The following is a 20,998-nucleotide window of genomic DNA, read 5'->3' as shown; positions in this document are numbered from 1 at the left end:
AGAGTTTACGCTACATTCTTCCTTCTCCCTTACAATAAATTCTAGATGAATGTATTTAGGAACCACACTTTTTATGATGCTTGGTAGTTTATCCCAATCTCTACTCTAACATTTATTGTGAACTATTTGCTGGGGTCTGTCCTTTAATGTGCTCATTTAACACCCATGACTGCCGGGTGAGGTAAGTAATGACAGAATCCACACTTTACAGAAGACGACATTGAGACAAGAAAGTGCTCTAACACTACATACTAGGATTCAAACTCATGTCTTCTGATTCCAATCTCAAACACAATGTTAATTCTGCCTTCACCTACACCAAAAAAGCTAAAATTTGTCTTTAATCAGGAATTACTGATTCCTTACTGAAGTTTTTTAATAAGTGAGACAACCTCTAAGAAATACATGGTATGTGACACATAAAAGGAAGAAGTGATCATTTCTCATTTTTTCAACAAATACTTACTGAACCCCTTCTAGATGAGCCAGGCACTGTTCCAGGCCAGTGGTGAACAAAGCAAAGTCCTTGCTCTGTGAGTGTTTACAGGTCATAAGCATGGAAAAGGCAGGCAAATCTGCTGACACTTAGAAAATATGATCTTAACTGTATTTCAAGCTCCATTCATTTGCAAAGCTAATAGGTCATTGTATAGCTAAACACCTCAATGAAATTCCTCAAACTTCTCCACCAGGAACTGTGCCCTAATCAGCCCATTGAAATGCACACCTTTGGCTCCACAAGGGACTGGGAATGAATCCACTGAAGTCATTCCCCAGCACTAGGAATCATCTTAAAGCTCTTCCCCTGTTATGGAACACTCAGAAGCCGCATACTAACTGTGAAACGTGAAGAATAAGGGGGAAATTATAAGTGTGGTCCTGAAGAAAGAACAGTGAAAAAAGACCCAGGAGACCCTGACAATGACCCCCATATTACTTTAAACCAGTTGATTAATGCTTCCTTCAAGACTTGGCTAAGTACCATCCTCTGTAAAGCCAGCACAGAACTCCTCAGGTACATTTAGTGAGTCCTTAGCTCTGTATGCATCCTTGGCACTTGGTGATGCCAATAACTTGATTAGCAACATGTCTGTGTTCGCCTCAAGGAAGTACTAAGTGCTCAAAAAAAAGTTGGATGAATGGGCTTTCTTATTTTAAAATAAGGATAATCTTCTCTAGTTCTAAAATGATGCTGTGAAGATCAATATAATGGTGCTAAAGAAATTAAAGACCAGAAAAATTAAACATATATGCTTCTTACCTTTAAAGATAAAGATCCAGCTAGAAAAAAGTGGTCTACATCAATAACAGAGGCTAAAAATCCAGCTAAAATGATTTCGCCAAAGTCAGTTGTCTTCTTGACTCCAATGACAATTGCCCACAACCACATGCCAATCACACAATGTACGGCGTTATCTGAGAGGGCTCGAAGCCAGTCATTTTGCTGAATTACTGAAAACTGAAGAAGTCTATCGGCTACTAGGCAAAATATCCCCAGACCAAGGCTGGAAATAAGAGACTCAGTGCTACAAGACTGGAGTAAAGCATGGGTCTTCTCAGCCTCAGATGCCATCCCAGACAATCCGTCAGTATATACTAAAAGCCATCAGGAAACAAATAGCTTATTCTTGTTTACATTCCCAGTCACCCTAAAATAGAAAGCAGAGGAAAAGATTAATGCCACGTAACATTTAAACAAAACAACTTGAGCAATAATTTCACAAATACAAAACCAAGCTGTAAAAACTGGTATTTCTTTTTTTTTTTGACCATTGTCAGTAATTTCATTTTATTTTTCCCAGCTTCATTGAGATATAGTTGGTAGATAATACTTGTTAAGTTTAAGGTGTATACTGTGATGATTTCATATACAGACATATTGTGAACTGATGGCCACAATAAGGTTAGTTAACATCTCCATCACCTCACATAGTTACCTTTTTGTGCATGTGGTGAGAACATTAAGACTACTCTCCTAGTAACTTTCAAGTATAACAAAACTGTACTTCTTACATGTTATATACAATATGCCATGCAGCCCAAAGAGAATAGGTTAGCTTTATAGGAACAACAGTTTACATGTTAGTATGCATCAAGGTGAATTTAAGAAAGCCCATCAACTGTAATCTATTACTTTGAGGTCATCAAATAGTTCTCTCTCTCAGCAATGTGTGCTACATGGTAGTGGGCACCCATTGTGTCTCTGTACCCAGCAACCATTTTCCAAACTTCTGAAAACAGCATCTCCTTCCTTTAGGAAAACTGCTCATCACAATACCCAAACTCTGGAGCTGACCAATTAGAATTCTCTGTCTCTCTTATCAGTAGTAGTAATTAATTAGTAATTACTAATTAGTCATCATTTTCCAGTAGTGATTAGACTAGTGATAAATAATCTGGTGATTAAGGTGATCCAGGCTGGACCAATAAGACTTCCTTCTAGAATTTTCCTAAGTGGAGCTAGTGGGAGAAAGTTCCTTTTCTTCTTACAGACCTGGGCTCCACTACATGGAACAGCCTATGAAAAAAGAATCATAAGGACATCAACTCCTCAGGTCCAATCTTTAAGTTTTTCAGAGCTGCCCTAGTTCTTACAGCTTACCCTTTACTTTACTTCTATGGGCTAACCCAGGATTCTTCCAATAAATCCCTTTTTCTTTTCTGTTGCCTCTAACCACAGAACTTTAATTGATATAAAAAGGCAATCATAATTCTGTGCTGAGTACTTACCTGGCATAGAATACTGAAATCATTCATCCAGTTAAAGTTATCAATATTATGTGATACCTGAAGTTTTTGTTTTGTATTGTTTTAATTCTGAGACTAAAGAATAACTAAAGATGTATTAAGGATGATTCAACTTCCATTCTGTAATAAAAACTATCCATTGCTCATTACATATATTCTAAAATTTATAGGGAAACACAAAACACTAGAACAGGAAAACAACTTGGAAAAAGATGAGCTAAGTTGAAGGACTTACACCATCTGACTTCAAGGCTTACACAGCTGCAGTAATTAATGACAGTGCGGTATTGGTATAAAGACAGACAAATAGAGCAATGAAACAGAATAGAAAGTGTGATCAGAAATAGATCCACACAGGGATGCCTGAGTGGCTCAGCTGGTTGAACACCTGATTCCTGATCTCAGTTCAGGTCTTGACCTCAGGGTTGTGAATTCAAGCCCTGTGTTGGGCTTCACACTGGGTGTGGAGCCTACTTAAAAAATATATATATATAAAATAAATTAAAAGAGGGCGCCTGGGTGGCTCAGTCGTTAAGCGTCTGCCTTCGGCTCGGGTCATGATCCCGGAGTCCTGGGATCGAGTCCCACATCGGGCTCCCTGCTCAGCAGGAAGCCTGCTTCTCCCTCTCCCACTCCCCCTGCTTGTGTTCCTGCTCTCGCTATCTCTCTCTGTCAAATAAATAGATAAAATCTTTTTAAAAAATAAATAAATTAAATAAATTAAAAGAAGAGATAGGTCCACACATACACTGTCAATTGATGTTTGACAAACATGCAAAAGCAAGTAAATGGAGAAAAGATAGTCCTTTCAGCAAATGGTGCTGAAACAAGCAGATATCCACAGGCAAAAATAATGACTCTCAAGCCATACTTTACTCCATATACAAAAATTAAGTCAAAATGGATCACAGAACTAAAAGTAAAACATAAAACTATAAAAATCCTGGAAGAATATTTTTGTGTACTTGGGTTATGCAAAGAGTTCTTAGAAGCAACATCAAAAGGCCGACCTGTTTTTTAAAAATTGAAAAATTGAACTTCATCAAAATTAAGAACTTCTGCTCTTTGAAAGACTATGTTATGGGCACCTGGGTGGCTCAGATGGTTAAGCGTCTGCCTTCGGCTCAGGTCATGATCCCAGGGTCCTGGGATCGAGTCCCGCATCGGGCTCCCTGCTCCTTGGGAGCCTGCTTCTCTCTCTCTCTCTCTCTGTCTCTCATGAATAAATAAATAAAATCTTTAAAAAAAAAAAAGACTATGTTACGAGAACGAAAAGACAACCCACAGACTGGGAGAAAATATCTGCATATCTCATATTTGATAAAGGATTTATATCTAGAACAAAGAATTCTGGAAACACAATAATAGAAAAACTAATACAAAAATGGGCAAAATATTTGAAAAGGTACTTTACAAAGATGATATACAGGTGATCAATAAGCACATGAAATATGCTCAACCTCATTAATTATTAGGGAAATGCAAATTAAAACACCACAATGAGATACAAGACATACCTAATTAGAATGGCTAAAATTAAAGACTTATCATCCCAAACGTAGAAAAGATGTGGAGCAACCAGAACTCTCATACACTGCTGGAGGAAATTTAAAATGATAAACCACTTTTCAGTTTCTCAAAATGTTAAACATACTTCTATCATAGATTCAGTCATTCTACTCCTAGGTATTTACCTGAGAGAAATGCAAGCATACACCCACACACAGACTTGTACATGAATGTTCACAGCAGCTTTATCTACATTAGCTCCAAACTGGAACAACCCAACTGGATAAACAAAACATGGAATAAAAAGAGACAAAAAAATAATACAAACAAAAACATTGATGAATTTCAAAATAATACTTAGTGAAATAAGCCAAACAAAAAGAAAAGAAAAACAGAGTACACAGTCAAAACTCATGGAACTACACAACACAAAGAATGAACCCTCATGTAACTATGGACTTCAATCAATATATCAATGTTGGTGTATTAATTGTCACAAGGTATCACACTAATGCAGAATGTTAATAATAAGGAGAAATGTGTGTGGAGGGAGAATTAACATATGGGAACACTCTGTACAATCTGCTCAATTTTTCTGTAAACCAAAAACTGCAATAAAAAAGAAAGTCTTAATTTTTAAAAAGTGAATAAATGAAGTAAGTATGGAAAATGTTATAACTGTTTAATATAGGTAATGGATACACTATAGTTCATTATATTATCTTCTACTTTTCTATATATTTGAAATTTTCATTTGGAAATATTTTTAAAAGAATACAGAACATGATTCCATTTATATAAAATTCAAGAAAATGTAAACCAATTTAAGTGACAGAAAGCAGATCAGTGGGGCTGGAAGGATAAAAAAGGAGCATTAAAAAACTTTGGGGGAACAGATGTGTTCATTATCTTGATTGTGGTGATAGTTTCATGGTTTATAGCTTCATATATACATCAAAATGTACCAAAATGTTATGTCAATTATACTCCAACAAAGATGTTAAAAAGTTAGAGAATATACTTTATTGTCAATAACAACAGCAGGCTTTCATGTAAAAGGAGCACTCTGAAAACAAGAGCTTATGGAGATGAAAAGTCTGATTGCCCAAATAAAAGCTCAACAGGAACAATGCATAATAAAATGAATGCTTCAAAAAACACAATTAGTGAATAAGAACATTTTTGAAGAATTTTCTCAAAGCTTGTTGGGGAAAAAAATGACAAAGAGTTAAGCACTGAAAGAAAAAAATAAATTCAAAAGATAAATATAAAATCCTTTAGAGTTTCTAAATCCTGCCCCACCCCAGCCAAAAAGGTTATCTGCAAAAGGAAAATGTGATTAATACCAACAATAAATGCCAAAATACTGTGGGGCAACATTACTAAAGCTCTGAGAGAAATGGATCATGACTGTAGGATTCTACATAAACTAAATTATGGCACCTCTGTGACAATCATGAATTTCATAATTTTGCCTTTGAAATTATAACAGCTATATACAATTTCTGGGGGAAAAAGGATGGAGGAACAGGACTTCTAAATCACTAGGAAGACATAAGAGGAATATAGAAAACTTGATCAGTACAGCAAAACATAAAAGGAAAAAAAAGAAAAAAGAATTTACTGTCACCCCAACCCCCCAAAAGAGTAAAAGGGACCAAACATCAAACACACATGTATTAAATTTATCTATAAAGAAACAGATTGGGACAAAAGGAAACATCCCAGTTATTGTTCATAAGAAAATATCTCAAACAAAAAGTCTCAGCAATATACAAAATAAAGAGATGAGAAAATATATATCTAGAATATACAAACCAAATAAAGCAGCCGTGGTAATATTAATATCAAATACAAAATTCATGGCAAAAGACTTAGTGGTACTAAAAGGGATAAAATAAAGTTATATAAGATGCTTACAGGGCACTGGGGTAGCTCAGTTGGTTAAGTGTCCGACTCAATTTCGGCTCAGGTCATGAACTCAGGGTCGCTGGATCGAGCCCTGAGTCAAGCTGCGTGTTCAGAGCGGAGTCTGCTTGAAAATCTTTCTCCCTCTCCTTCTGTCCCTCCCCCTGCTCATGCTCTCTCTTGCATTCTTGTTCTCCCTCTATAAATAAATAAATAAATAAAATCTTAAAAAAAAAGATGCTTACATGACAAACCACAAAGAGGTAAGATATGTAAATTATATAAAGTAGCCAAAAATAGGTACAGATAATCTAAATAATATAATTACAAGTTTGATTTCATATGCAGGTCTAAAATTACACATTTTACATGGAAAACACATTCTTTCCAATTGTCCATGAAACATTTACAAAAGTTAACTACCCATTTACTCATCCACAAGAAAAACTTCAATAAAATTTAAATACTGGAAATGTTCAGGCCAAATTCTCTGACCACAATGCAATATAATTCATCACTTTTTTTTTTTTTAAAGATTTTAGTTATTTTATTTATTTGACAGAAAGAGACACAGCGAGAGAGGGAACATAAGCAGGGGGAATGGGACCTGGTTAAAAAGAATAGAGTGGCCTAGTTAGCTCAAAGAAACTAAGCTTAAATGATGGTGCAAGTAATATCTTTAGAGCCAAAATACTTGTTTTCAAGTATTTATGCTCTGTACACATTTCAGGAAGGAAAACAAAAGTTCAGAGAGCAAGGACTCAGTCAACTTTGTTCACTACTATATCTTTCATGCATACTAAGTGCTCAATAAGTGTTGAATGAATTCATGAAAAATCTTCATATACTGGATCTGTTATCCAGCAGGAACTGCATATTAAATACTTAAATGGCATTTAGCAAAATGTAATATCCATTCCTGGGATCTACATTTTTAGCAAGTATGACTACCAAGTAATTTTTATATTCACTAAACATTGAGAAACACTAGTTTACCAGAAACCAAAATCATGAAAACCGAGAAATATTACCTTAAAAGTTAGAAACAGTAAAGCTATCAGAATATTGTTCTGGCAGTTTCATTCCACTTAACGTGCCAAGGAAGGGACGGAGGGGGGGGGGAAGGAAATGTATCATTACCTTACCAGGAAGAACAAGATAATTACATTAGTTGGCAAGTGAAATGACTGCCTATTCAAGAGAATCCATTGGAAACCATTAGAATTTAAGTTGCAAATGGTGGCTAATTCAAGATAAATACTAAAATAATCTTTATAATATATAAGCAATCATCGTAAGAAAAAAGTGGGAAAAAACATTCACAACAGCAATAAAAACCCAAATACCAAGGAATAAACTAAACAGGAAATATTTGTGAAGAAAACAACAAAGCTGTATTAAAGGACACAAAAGATCAATCAGTTCTTTCGAGCTCTGGTGGCTTCATACTATGTTAGCTCAGCTTAGTTGGAAGCACATTTTTCAATTCCCTTCCTTGTAAAATTCTTGTATAGTTCTTCCTTGCATGTGGAGCTTGCACATGATCTGTTAGCTTGCCTTGTTGGCATGGGGAAGCGGACTGGCCTGCAGCTCCTTCAGCTTCTCCAAATCCAAATCCGGGTCAAGGGGGTTAGCCTCTCCTGGTAGATCATCACCCACAGCATCAAAACTGGAGTTGGTGAGAAGCCAATGCAGATTCCATTCTGTCCCTGCTCTCCTCCACATCCACTTTCCCTTCTCGACTGTGTCTGTCTAGCTGGTTTGTAACCCCTTCAGGCTCAACAACAGACTCAGAGGCAGGAGTCTGTCCAGACTGCTTTCCCAGTCCCCACAATTACAGAATGTTTAACCCCTGTCTAAATCCCAGGCAAAGTAGTTCTGCTTCTTTGATGGAATGTAACTAATACAAGAGCCAGACCATTTTATTGAGTAAGAAGACATTGATGGTGTTATTCTCCTCAAATAAAATCTATAAATTTAATATTAATCTAATTAAAATCATAAAGGGATTTTCTTTTAGGAACTTCACAAAGTGTTTCTAAATTTCATTTAAAAGAGTTAATGCCAATAAACTTGGAAAAGCAGAGTAACGTAAGTACTGAAAGGTGAATACAAAGTCTAGAAATCGAATAAGTGTGTGTATGGGGGTGTGGAGAATGTGTATATAATTCTAAATTGGTAGAGGAACAATTATTATTTAACTCTGATCCTGTAACAGTTAGGATTCTTAAGTGCATGGAAAAGAAAACATTCTGGCAGTAAATGCAAAAAACAAATTTATTAAAAGGATACTGGGAGGGCGCCTGGGTGGCTCAGTCGTTAAGCGTCTGCCTTCGGCTCAGGTCATGATCCTAGGGTCCTGGGATCGAGCCCTGCATAGGGCTCCCTGCTCCGCGGAGAGCCTGCTTCTCCCTCTCCCACTCCCCCTGCTTGTGTTCCTGCTCTCGCTATCTTCTCTCTCTGTCAAATAAATAAAATATTTAAAAAAAAAAAAAAAGGATACTGGGAAATCACAGCCAGGTTTCAAGAATCAGGCCTCAAAGTTATGCCTCGAGCACCTCAGTGAAAATGACACTAGACAACTGGTCTGGTGAAGACCTCCCCACCACGGAGCCCAGCTTACACTGCCTAACCCCCTGTCACCAGGTATTACCACTGGCACTGAGTCAGTGCTGCCCTGTCCACTGCTGCCATGGAAGACTCTTGACTGTATTTGCTTATTTGAACTCATACACTATTTGGATGGGGCAGGGTATGTGTCCGATTGGCTGGGCCTACATCACATGACTAGCTACAGGGGAGGCTGGAAAAGACAGTATTTGGCCTTCTCAGCACATATTATGGAAAGTGGGCTCTTTGTTTCTTCCAGTTGCATTAAAACAGCATACTCACAAATATACTATGCTGGACAGGAAGAGCTGTCCACACTAGTAGTCAGTTAGGCTTTAATTGCTAAGTAATACTGGAGAGAGTCAATGATCAGACGAAACCTGAGAATGGATCATCTCCTTTCAATCTGTGCAACGCATAGTTCAATACAGTAGAACTGTTTAATCAAACAACTCTAGGTTTTAAAATGTCACATCCACACGGATCAGAGTTTTGCAACATGATAGAACATTTCCCTGGTTAAATTAATAAAGGGAATCAGTTTCGTTGACTAGTCCTGGAAAATGTCTATGATTAGATAGCTTTTGTAATCAGTTTGGTTATCAAGTTTGGGATATTTACATGAATTTGTAAACAGACTCCTACATAGTTGAGCTAGCTTGACTTTGAGAGAGGAACTCAAAATTATTTTTATTAAAAAAAATTTTTTTTATTTATTTGTCAGAGAGACAGTACCAGCAGGGAGAACGGCAGGCAGAGGGGAGAAGTAGGCTCCACATTGAGCAAGGAGCCCGATGCAGTACTTGATCCCAGGACCCCGGGATCATGACCTGAGCCAAAGGCAGATGTTTAACCGACTGAGCCACCCAGGTGTCCCTCAAAATTATTTTTTAAATATTGACAGACATGACTACATAAGAATATAAAACTTATACATGGCAAAGTTAAAGACAATGGAGGAATTGTGATTCTCTTTATGATGGGGAAAGATTCAAAGTTTTAGTTTATTAAGGTCTCTTAAAATTAAGAAGAAAAAATCAGTATTCCAATAATAACATGGGCAATGTCTATCAAAAGGCAATTTGGAAAAGGAAGAAATACAAATGATCAAAAAAAATTATTAGAAGGTTTCAACTTTATTAGCAATCAATTGAATTATATTAAAACAATATTTCAATGTACAATTGACAAAAGATTGCTAATGCTTTCTGTTAGTAGTGGTAGGAAGATGATCACTCATTCTGTTTATTAACAGGAGTATAAGTTAGTATAATTTTCTAGTACACAATTTGACAATATATATCAAAAATCACTTAAAAATAAGCAAATATGGGGTGCCTGGGTGGCTCAGTGGGTTAAGCGTCTGCCTTCAGCTCAGGTCATGATCCCAGGGTCCTGAGATCGAGCCCTGCATCGGGCTCCTTGCTCAGCGGGAAGCCTCCTTCTCCCTCTCCCACTCCCCCTGCTTGTGTTCCCTCTCTAGCTGTCTCTCTCTCTCTGTCAAATAAATAAATAATAAATCTTAAAAAAAAAAAAAAAAAAGAAATCTTTAGGGAATTATGGGTGCTTGGGTAGCACGAGATCCCAGGACCATGGGATCATGACCCGAGCCAAAGGCAGACGCTCAACGACTGAGCCACCCAGGCGCCCCTCCCTAAAGATTTCTAATGTCTTTCTATTATGACCATAAAACAAATAAAGCTACTCTGAAATTAGTCAGAAGTCATTAAACAACTCAGACCATGATGCTAAAGTCAGTATCTTAAAGGTATAATTTTTGAAAAGTAGAAACATACTTATAACATTAAAAATATGTATTAATAAAAATATTAGCATATACAACATCAATAAACATTAATAAAATTTTATACAATTCTTATAAGTCAAACTGATAAAATAAAAATAATTTGTTCATATTTATGTGTTAGTTGACACATGCAAAGTCTGTACAAAAGATTTCTATATCTCCAGGTGAAATAAAGTTATATAGACACCTTTAATTCTTTCATATGGTGAAGAAGACTTGCTTTGTACTGAACAACTGTTTTGTTAATGATAATGGAGTCCTCCATTAACAACAATCCTCAAATTCTTGGTCATTTGCAATAATGAAAATTGTTCTGAAAAGCACTAAGATTGGGTTAAAGTGTAGATTCTTCCAGGATGAGGAAATGAGTGATTTCAAAGTACTTTCAAGCAAGACCAAATGTAAAAAAGGCAAAAGATACATCCAAGTCATGAAACCTTTCTATAAACTTCAGGATTGACAGTCCCATAAATTATGAAGCATTTGTTTTTACTTTACGAAATAAACTCTTGACACTTGTATGGATAAAGAAGTCACATGTTTAAAGGTTCGGTGCATACAATTTTAAAGTTTATAAAATATCCCTTTGAACCAAAGACAGATGCCAATATCCACTTAGCTGGATGGGAACTGGGACACACAAATTTTAATGAATGACCACGCCAGAGAGGTGCTACACTAGCAGAAACATTCCCCTCCTTCAGTAAGCTGTGGCCTGCAAATTAGCCCAAAGAAGAAAGAAGGTCACTCAGGTGAAAGAGCGTAGAATGTAGGCTGGACACACATAGAAGTTCAAGAGAAAAGCTCTGCTGCCACTCAAACTATGCTTATATCTGTATTTATTACAAATTTATTTTCAAATCTTATCCCAGAAAGGGGACAAAAATAAGAGGTCATTATCCACTTAATTGCAAATTGCATGATGCCACTATAAAGCCACTGCATTACACCCATCTTCTTTTACTCTTGAAACAATTTTCATCACCCCAAATATATTTAAATGTTACTAACCTTGTGTTTTAAGTTCAGATTTTAAAAAGATGGGGAGGCTAATGATGTGTTACGAGCAAAGTGAAACATCAAAAGATCACTTCAAGTCTTTAAATGATGATCCAGATTTAGTGACCTGAAAAAGAAAACCTTATTGTTTATAATAATATAACTCTATCATGGTTTATGAATAGGAACACATACACATAATGGGGCAGCACGAAATGCATTTTATAAATGGAGAGTATACAACAGCTTGCTTGATGACAGAGGAACAAAAAGCTAATGAGTGAACGTGGAAGGAGATCCTTCAGCCCCAGTCAAGTTTTTAGATGACTAGAGCCCTGCAAACATCTGGACTACAACTGCATGGGCCCCTGGGCCAGAATCACCCAGCTAAGCCTCTTGCAAAGTCCTAGCCCACAGACACAGTGAGATAATACTTGTTAAATGTTTAAAGCCTCTAAGTTTTGGGGTGATTTGTTATATAGTAATAGGTATCTAACACAATACTCTTTCCATTTTTATAAAGGTATAATTATGGTCCCAGAAACACAATTCTGACATCTATTCCACTCTATTAGGGCACATATTTAACATCTTTGGCTTAGATTCTGAGTATGAGGATAAGAAAAAAACATTTTTGGGGGGGGAGAAAGAACATTTATAAGTGTACTGCCTTTTATTTACTGTCTCTAAGACACCCAAGTGTACCCGTTTTTCTTCATACCTTTTTCTTCCTTTTTCCACTTCCTACCACTCCCCTACAAATAGAATGGACACTGGAACCTCAAAAACTGTAACATAACTCTGTTTATTCTACATACTTACTTTTGTTGGGTAGTTCCCTTAAGAGTAGTAATTTTAATTTTCTGTTAAGCCTCTCATGCATAAAATCTAATGTGCTGAAGGTATTTAATAAATATTTCATTATACTAATACAAGGGGTAAGCAGGTAAGCAGCCCTCAGCCTATGAACTAAAAATATTTTGGGGATGACTTCCTATCTCACAATAGCCTAACATGTCCTCATGACTTGCAGCCACTTTCTACAAGGGTCAAACTGCCACACCCCATTCCATTATAGCAAAATATCATCAACTATGGGGCCTTTTAAGTATACATAGTAGTAATCTTCCCTTTCCTTAACTCCACCAACATAATTAGCCAGTCACTTTAGTTATGCACTATTATACAGTTTGTTAATACTCTTAGACAAATCTTTCTGCCAAAACAAAGAACAAATTCCCAAAGTAAATATCATCTGCTTCACTCTTCCCATCACACAAATGTTTACAAAAACCTGAGGTAAAAGCAGTCTAAAATCTGATAACTACCTTTAGTATTGCTTTACAAATAAGTCTTTTTCAGTGTCAGTGCTGTGAAAGTTAATATATTTGATTTTTTTAAAATTTTAATTGTTTAAAGTAATCTCTACACCGGATGTGGGGCTTAAACTCACAACCCGGAGATCAAGAGTCACACACTCCATCGACTGAGCCAGCCAGGCGCCCCTAATATATTTAATTTTTTAATGCTATAATACCTAAAGCAGATGCCAAATGCAGCTAATTTGCAAAGGAAAGAAACACAAATCCTGCTCAGTTTCACAGAAACTTTTGTTTAGTTCCTACACCATTAGGAATAAAACATACAATTCTGAATTTAAACATTTATCGAGTCTCAGCAAATTCCCCAAATCATTCTTTCCCAAGGCTGGTGTGATGCAGTAATTTTAAAATGCCCATTAAGAAAATAGGGCAGGAAGCCCTGGCGTCATAGCATTTCCTATGCAAGGAAGGGATCCTGTCACACTTAACAGTAGTCACGCCTTCAGGGACCCGGGGCGCTTGGGACTCTCGTGCCTGTTAAAGAGGGCAATGGGCAACTCCGACAAGAACCCGTCACCCCGCTCTGGGCCAGGGAAACGCCAGGGACACAGGGCCTCGGCGAGGACTGGGTGCCTGTGGACTCTCGAAGGCTCCACGAAGCCGGAGGAAGGAGCCGGAGCTTCGCGCACATCCCGGGGTCGTCAGACAGTGCCGGCGGTCAAGCACACCCCGCTGCCTCTGGAGTCCCGCGCGCTCGCCGCCCCTTCACGCCCTCCCCATCTGGAACCTGGGGCTTGGGCTTCCCACCTCAGGACGCAGTTTGGCGGAGTCCACTCCGTCCCCCTCCCGCCCGGGCCCTCTCCGAGCTCAGCCGCGCCCACCTCCGTCTCTCCAGCCTGAAGCACGCCGCGCTAACGGCGGCCCCGCCCCTTTCCCCTCCCCGCGGCCGGCACCATAGAGAAGCCTGCCGCCGGCCAGAGCGGCTCCAGCCCCCAAACGTCGGCGGAGAGGACGCCGGGATACCGGCCCCATGCCTACGGGCGAGAACCGATAGCTGGGTTTTGTTTGGAGGAGGTGGTGGGTACTACGGGTTCTTCCCCGCCGTGTCCCATAAGGAAACCTTTGGGACAGCAGGGTGAGAAGTGCAAAGTGCCTTGTTGGTTTCCTCTGTCAAACCTGAGCATTCGTTCTTGGCTTTGCCGGCGCCGTGCCCCAGACTTAGCAGCCGACATACTCACGACGCACCCTTACTGGCGGCTGGGAAGCTGGGGACGAAGTGACCTCACCTAATTTCGGATGTGCGGGCCCAACACCCAGACCTTGAGCTAGGAGCCACGGGCCATCTTGGGTCTCGAAGGGACAGAGAAATTTCCGGCTTCCTTTACCGGGTCTTTCAGGCTGGGCGCCGGAGTTTTTCCACGAGAGGGAGGGACCGCGCGATCCGGCAGATCCGCCGTTTCTTCATAGCGCTCCAACGCCCCCTTGGGGATTTCTTGATAATTATTCTTTGCCACTTTGTGGGCGGACGGTGGGGGGCTACCACTTTATTGTGGCAGCGGTGACAGGGCTGGACCATTTAATCATGACTACTAAACGCACAGGAGTTGGAAAAAGAACTGCATAAAAGGTAGCTTGACCCTAATTAACCGGACTCAACATGCAGCTTTTTAATGGGACTATGACCAGGTCCCAGCCTGCCTTTCCGCCTGAGTGAGCACCAAGATGTCTAGCTTGGCGTCGGCTCTAGGAAGCACTGGTGCAAAAGAATAGTCTCAAAAAGGTGAATTGCTTTCTTCTTCCTACCTAGTTTCTCAAAACAAGGGTGAGATGGAAAGCAACGGCAGTAGTGGGGTTCTATTAATTGTACAGTTGAAAGACAATTCTATAGTAGAAAGTGAGATCTTCAATCTCAAGCAAACTCCTAGGCCTCTCTCTCACAGAACCCTAAAGCGTGGCTCAGTTTCTCAATGCTAGAACTTTTCATTGCTTGTCTTGGTTCTTAGTGGAAAAGACTCAACTGAGGGGAAAAATGATACACATTTTAACCCACATAGTTTAAAAGCTAATTAAAAAGATCACATTAACCACAATATGGGGTACTTTTAGTCATGTTAAGAACAGTTTGTCTGTCTGAATGCAGTAACAATTTCGCATTGCCCTTATGGCAGCACTGTACATGTCTTATACTCTAGGCTTACTAGAGCTGTTGAAGAACAACCTGGATGGCTGCCTGCAACCAAAACAACGAAATTGTTACAATGCTTTTCTCTGTAATCACCCTACAGCCCAAAGGCACTGATTCATTTATACAACACATACTGAATGCTCTTTGTGCCAAGCGCAATGCTTGGTAACAGGCTACAAAATGGCTTTATGAAGCTCAAGTTCTAGTGGAGGATCTAGACCACAAAGAGACAAAAGTTGGATGGCTGTAGTATGTGCTGTAACGGAAATAAATAGGGTGATGTAGTAGAGACTAAGTGGGGGAGGCCCTTCTGAAGAAGTGGTAATTTGTGCTGAAACCTGAAGGTAGCAAGGAGCCCAGGGTGACAAGAGCTAACGAGAACATTGTGCCCATTCAAATCATTGACATTATCACTCCTAATCTATGCTCTGCTTGCTTTGTTCTTTTTCTCCTTGTTTCCTCTGTTGTTTCTTTTATGTCAAGAAGCTGGTCTTTTCTAGAAATCAGAAGTTAATTAGAACATTTCTGCTATATTGGTCTAATCTTGAAGTCTCATTAGATGTGTGGTTTTGTGCTTTCCCAATAAACAGCACTAGGTTGCTATAAATAGCACTTTTGATGAGCTATTTTAGTTTCACACACTTGTGTAGCATAAATTTTTTTCAGATGTTCAAGAGAAATGAAAATAATCAGACAATTCAGATGAAATTTGGTCTTTGCTGAAGTGCCCAATTCTTAGCTTGAAGCAATATTGCATATATATATATATATATATATATATATATATATATAAAGATCTAATTCTCTTTTGGTAGTTCTGTTGAAAAATATTTGGAGACCAAAAAGCAAATGACCAAATACACACAATTCTGCATATTTAAGAAGGAAAAAAAAACAAAACAAAACTTGAGGATTAATAGTGAATGCTCCACAAGCTAAAACAGCAACTATAATTTTATAAGTTTTTCTCATAAATCTGAAATAAGAAATTGTTCAAAATCCTAAAACAGTTCTTTATTAATAAAATACATTATAAACATATAGTTTAAAATTTACAAGTTAGGTAACCTCCAAAGTTAAATGTCATTTTTTATATAATCATTGCACAGAAGTAATATATATAATTTCTTGGCTTACTAGTAATTTTATACTAGTCAGTTGAAACAACATCCTTAAGGTTTATAATAATTCCATTTTTCACTTTTTAGAACTTGATAGAAGACAGTCAATATCCTGAAGGATTTCAGAGGTTTTTTTCAATGCCACTGATACTCTCTCTTCATTAACTTCTTCCAGCAAGGTTTCTGGAGATTTTGGTTCATAATGATCAGATGACTCTTTGTTTTTTTTGTTAGAAATCTGGTTTAGGATACCACTATTTTCCAATAAAACTAAGTTGGTTAGTTAAGGAGTTTTTCCCTGCATTTTTCATTATATAAGTACATTTAATTTCAGAAAGCCTGGTCTTCATATTAAAATATTATTTCTCTATTAGGAAGATCCCTTGGATTCATAATAGATTTGGTACTTCAGAACTTATCAGGTCTACCCCTTACAGATGAAGAAACTGGTTAAGATATAAGAGAGGTGGGGCGCCTGGGGGGCTTAGTCATTAAGCGTCTGCCTTTGGCTCAGGTCATGATCCCAGGGTCCTGGGATTGAGCCCCACATCAGGCTCCCTGCTCAGCGGGAAGCCTGCTTCTCCCTCTGCCATTCCCCCTGCTTGTGTTCCCTCTCTCACTGCGTCTCTCTCTGTCAAATAAATAAAATCTTAAAAAAAAAAAATTAAGTAAGAAAGAGTACCTATGTGTATTTGGAAGTTTGGTGATAGGGAGGAGATAAAAGAATTAAAATCTCAACATTTCTTTAAGTGAAGAGTGATGTGGGAATAAAAGAACAAAAGTAGGAGTGATAGGAATATAAATAATCTGTGTAGTGTATTTTTAAATTTTTCTTAGGAGAGGGACCCGGGGGAGTGGCGGAGGGAGAGAGAGAATCTTTTTTTTTTTTTTAAAGATTTTATTTATTTATTTGACAGAGAGAGAGAGAGCGCGAGAGCACAAACACAAGCAGGGGGAGTGGGAGAGGGAGAAGCAGGCTTCCCGCCGAGCAGGGAGCCCGATGTGGGACTCGATCCCAGGACTCTGGGATCATGACCTGAGCCGAAGGCAGACGCTTAACGACTGAGCCACCCAGGTGCCCGAGAGAGAGAATCTTAAGCAGGCTCTGCACCCAGCAGAGAGCCTGATGCAGGGCTTCATCTCACAACCCTGAGATCATGACCTGAGCCAAAATCAAGAGTCGGACACTTAACTGACTGAGCCACCCACCCAGGCACTCCTAGTGGGCATGGAGCCTTCTTAAGATTCTCTCTCGGGGCGCCTGGGTGGTTCATTTGTTAAGTGTTTGCCTTTGGCTCAGGTTATGATCCCAGGGTCCTGGGATCCAGCCCCGCATTGGGCTCCCTGCTCCGCAGGAAGCTTGCTTCTCTCTCTCCAGCTCCCCTGCTTGTATTCTTGCTCTCGCTATCTCTTTCTCTGTCAAATAAAATCTTTAAAAAAAAAAAGGAGGGCGCCTGGGTGGCTCAGTTGGCTAAGCGACTGCCTTCGGCTCAGGTCATGATCCTGGAGTCCCTGGATTGAGTCCCGCATCGGGCTCCCTGCTCGGCAGGGAGTCTGCTTCTCCCTCTGACCCTCCCCGCTCTCATGTGCTCTCTCTCATTCTCTCTCTCTCAAATAAATAAATAAAATCTTTAAAAAAAAAAAGATTCTCTCTCTCCCTCTGCCCCTCACCTGCATAAATGAATGAATGAATGAATGAATGAATGAATGAATGAATGAATGAATAAATAAATAAATAAATAAATGATATAGAGTGGAAAGAAACCTGTCCTCTGATGCAGGGCTACTTTATTATTTGAATAGGACTACAGAAAAATCACATGATAAGGGCACCTGGGTGGCTCAGTTGGTTAGGCGACTGCCTTGGGCTCAGGTCATGATCCTGGACTCCTGGGATCGAGTCCCGCATCAAGCTCCCTGCTCAGCAGGGAGTCTGCTTCTCCCTCTGACCGTCCCCCTTCTCATGCTCTCTCACTCCCTCTCTCTCAAGTAAATTAATAAAATCTTTAAAAAAATCACATGATAAATTAGATGAATGGGGTAGGAATGTACAGAACAAAAGATTTCATAAGAAAAATGAGTCAAGGGGCGCCTGGGTGGCTCAGTCGTTAAGCGCCTGCCTTTGGCTGAGGTCATGATTCCAGGGTCCTGGGATCGAGCCCCGCATTGGGCTCCCTGCTCGACGGGAAGCCTGCTTCTCCCTCTCCCACTCCCCCTGCTTGTGTTCCCTCTCTAGCTGTCTCTCTCTTTGTCAAATAAATAAATAAAATCTTAAAAAAAAAAAAGAAAAATGAGTCAAATTATATTCCAACAAATTAGACAACCTAGAAGAAACAGATAAATTCCTAGAAACAGGGGCACCTGGGTGGCTCAGTCAATTAAGCGGCTGCCTTTGGCCCAGGTCATGACTCCAGGGTCCTGGGATCGAGCCCCATGTTGGGCTCCCTGCTTAGCAGGGAGCCCGCTTCTCCCTCTCCCTCTGCCTGCCACTCCCCCTGCTTGTACGCTCTCTCTGTAATAAAAAATAAAAAATCTTAAAAAAAAAAAATTCCTAGAAACATACAACCTACCAAGACTAAATCTTAAAATAGAAAATCTGAATAGACCAATCACTAATAAGGAAATTGAATCAGTAATCCAAAATCTCCCAACAAATAAGAGCCCAGGACCAGTTGGCTCAGTCCATTAAATGTCTGCCTTCGGCTCAGGTCATGATCTCGGGGTCCTGAGATCAAGTCCTGCATCGGGCTCCCTGCTCAATGGGCAGCCTGCTTCTCCCTGTCCATTGCTTGTGCTCTCTCATGCTCTCTCTCAAATAAATAAAATCTTTAAAAATAAATAAATAAATAAAATTCTCTCTCTCTCTCTGCCCCTCCCCTTCCTCTCTCTCAGAAAAAAAAGAACTAATAAATTCAGTAAGGTTTCAGGATATAAAATCAATATACAAAAATCAATTATATTTCCATTCACTAATAACTATCAGAAATTAAGAAAACAATCCCATTTATAATTATATCAAAAAGAATAAAATTCCTAGGAATATATTTAAGCAAGGAGGTGAAAGATCTGTATACTGAAAGACATTTATGATGGAAACTGAAGAAGACATAAATAAATGGAAAGATATTTTGTACTCATGAATTGGAAGAATTAATATTGTAAAAATGTCCATGCCACCCAAAGCACTCTACAAATTCAATGCAATCTCTATCAAATTCCAACAGCATTTTACAAAGAAATAGAACAGACAATCTTAAAATTTCTGTGGAACCACAAAAAAACCCAAATAGCCAGAACAATTTTAAGAAAAAAAAGCTGGAGGCATAATACTTCCTGATTTCAAACTATATCACAAAGTTATAGTAATCCCAAAAGTATGGCATGGGCATAAAAACAGACACATAGATCAATGGAACAGAATAGAGAGCCTAGAAATAAACCCATGCAGTGCACATGGGTGGCTCAGTCAGTTGAGCTTCTGACTCTTGATTTTGGCTCAGGTCATGATCTTTGGGTCATGAGATCGAGCCCCACATTGGGCTCTGTGCTCAGCACAGAGTCTACTTGTCCCTCTCCCTCTGCTCCTCCCCTAGACTGCATGTGTGTGCTTTCTCTGTCTCTCAAATAAAATCTTAAAAGAAAAAAAAAAAGGAACCCATGCATACATGGCCAATTGATTTACAACAAAGGAGCCAAGAATATACAGTGGGGAAAAGATAGGCTCTTCAATAAATGGTGTTGGGAGAACTGGATCCCTATCTTACACCATACACAAAAATCAACTCAAAATGGACTGAAGACTTGAACATATGACCTGAAACCGGAAAACCCCTAGAGGAAAATAGGGGGTAAGCTCTTTGACATCAGTCTTGGCAGTGATTTTTTGGTTCTGATACCTAAAGCAAAGGCAACAAAAGCAAAAATAAACAAATGGAACTACATCACACTAAAAAGCTTCTGCACAGGAAAGGATACCATCAACAAAATGAAAAGACAACTTATGGAATCAGAGAATATATTTGAAATATATATCTGGTAAGAGGTTAATGTCCAAAATACATAAAGAGCTCATACAAATAGCAAAAAAATCTGATTAAAAAATGGGCAGAGGAACTAAATAGACATTTTTCCAAAGACCTACAAATGGTGAACAGGTATACGGAAGGGTGCTCAGTATCACTAATCATTATGGAAATGCAAATCAAAACCACAATGAGGTATCACCTCATACCTATTAGAATGGCTATCATCCAAAAGATAATAGTTAATAAGGGTTGGTGAGGATGTGGAGAAAAGAAAACCCTGTGTACCTTGGTGTAAATGTAAATTGGTATAGCCACTATGGAAAACAGTATGGAAGCTCCTCAAAAAATTAAAAAAAAAAAAAAGAATTACCATACCATCCAGCAATCCCAATTCTGGATATATATCCAAAAGAAATGACATTAGGATCTCAAAGAGATCTGCACTCCCATGTTCACTGCAGCATTATTCACAATAGCCAAGATATGGAAACAACCGAAGTGTCCATCAACAAATGAATGGAAAAAGATATGGTATAGGTACACAATGGAATACTATTCAACCATGAGAAATAAGGAAATCCTGCCATTTACAACCACACAGATGGATCCTGAGGGCATTATGCTAAGTGAAATAAGCCAGACAGAGAAAGACAAATACTGTACAGTGTCACTTATGTGTGGAATGGAACTTTTTTCAAAAGTCAAACTGACCGAAACAGAGTGTAAAAAGGATGGTTTCCAGGGGCTGGGAGGTGGATAAAATA

The 20,998-nt window shown here is 38.8% G+C and overlaps 2 protein-coding genes across 25 annotated transcripts in view; both read right to left on the bottom strand.

The window, feature by feature from the left end:
• The window catches only part of TMEM267 (transmembrane protein 267), a 58,428-nt gene extending 44,068 nt beyond the window's left edge, over positions 1–14,360 (bottom strand). For 4 of the 20 annotated variants that reach the window (XR_010413288.1, XM_064596723.1, XM_064596722.1 and 1 more), the window contains exons 1-6: positions 14,190–14,360; positions 11,594–11,708; positions 7,723–8,625; positions 6,178–6,364; positions 4,443–4,536; positions 1,262–1,649 (exon numbers count right to left, since the gene is read on the bottom strand). Coding sequence is in view for 19 of the 20 variants with exons in the window: in XM_064596723.1 (XP_064452793.1) it covers positions 1,262–1,573 (312 nt within the window). In the remaining variant the exon portion in view is untranslated. Of the gene's footprint in view, positions 1–1,261; positions 1,650–3,836; positions 3,986–4,265; positions 4,346–4,442; positions 4,537–6,177; positions 6,365–7,722; positions 8,626–11,593; positions 11,709–13,437; positions 13,676–13,710; positions 13,805–14,189 lie in introns of those variants that run through there. The other 16 variants (XM_064596715.1, XM_064596724.1, XM_064596719.1 and 13 more) reach the window with 16 other exon arrangements.
• Positions 14,361–15,772: 1,412 nt separating this feature from the next.
• CUNH5orf34 (chromosome unknown C5orf34 homolog) overlaps positions 15,773–20,998 on the bottom strand; it is a 37,790-nt gene continuing 32,564 nt past the window's right edge. For 3 of the 5 annotated variants that reach the window (XM_045903746.3, XM_064596709.1, XM_064596710.1), the window contains exon 13: positions 15,775–16,479. In XM_045903746.3, coding sequence (XP_045759702.1) covers positions 16,286–16,479 — 194 coding nt within the window. In that variant the 3' untranslated portion in view covers positions 15,775–16,285. Of the gene's footprint in view, positions 16,480–20,998 lie in introns of all 5 variants that reach the window. The other 2 variants (XM_064596711.1, XR_010413287.1) reach the window with 2 other exon arrangements.

Source organism: Mirounga angustirostris, unplaced genomic scaffold (assembly GCF_029215605.1).
Source record: "Mirounga angustirostris isolate CCGP_5_RB_7025 unplaced genomic scaffold, mMirAng1.0.hap1 SCAF_7, whole genome shotgun sequence".
NCBI lineage: Eukaryota > Metazoa > Chordata > Mammalia > Carnivora > Phocidae > Mirounga > Mirounga angustirostris.
This window is presented reverse-complemented; position numbering and strand designations above follow the sequence as displayed.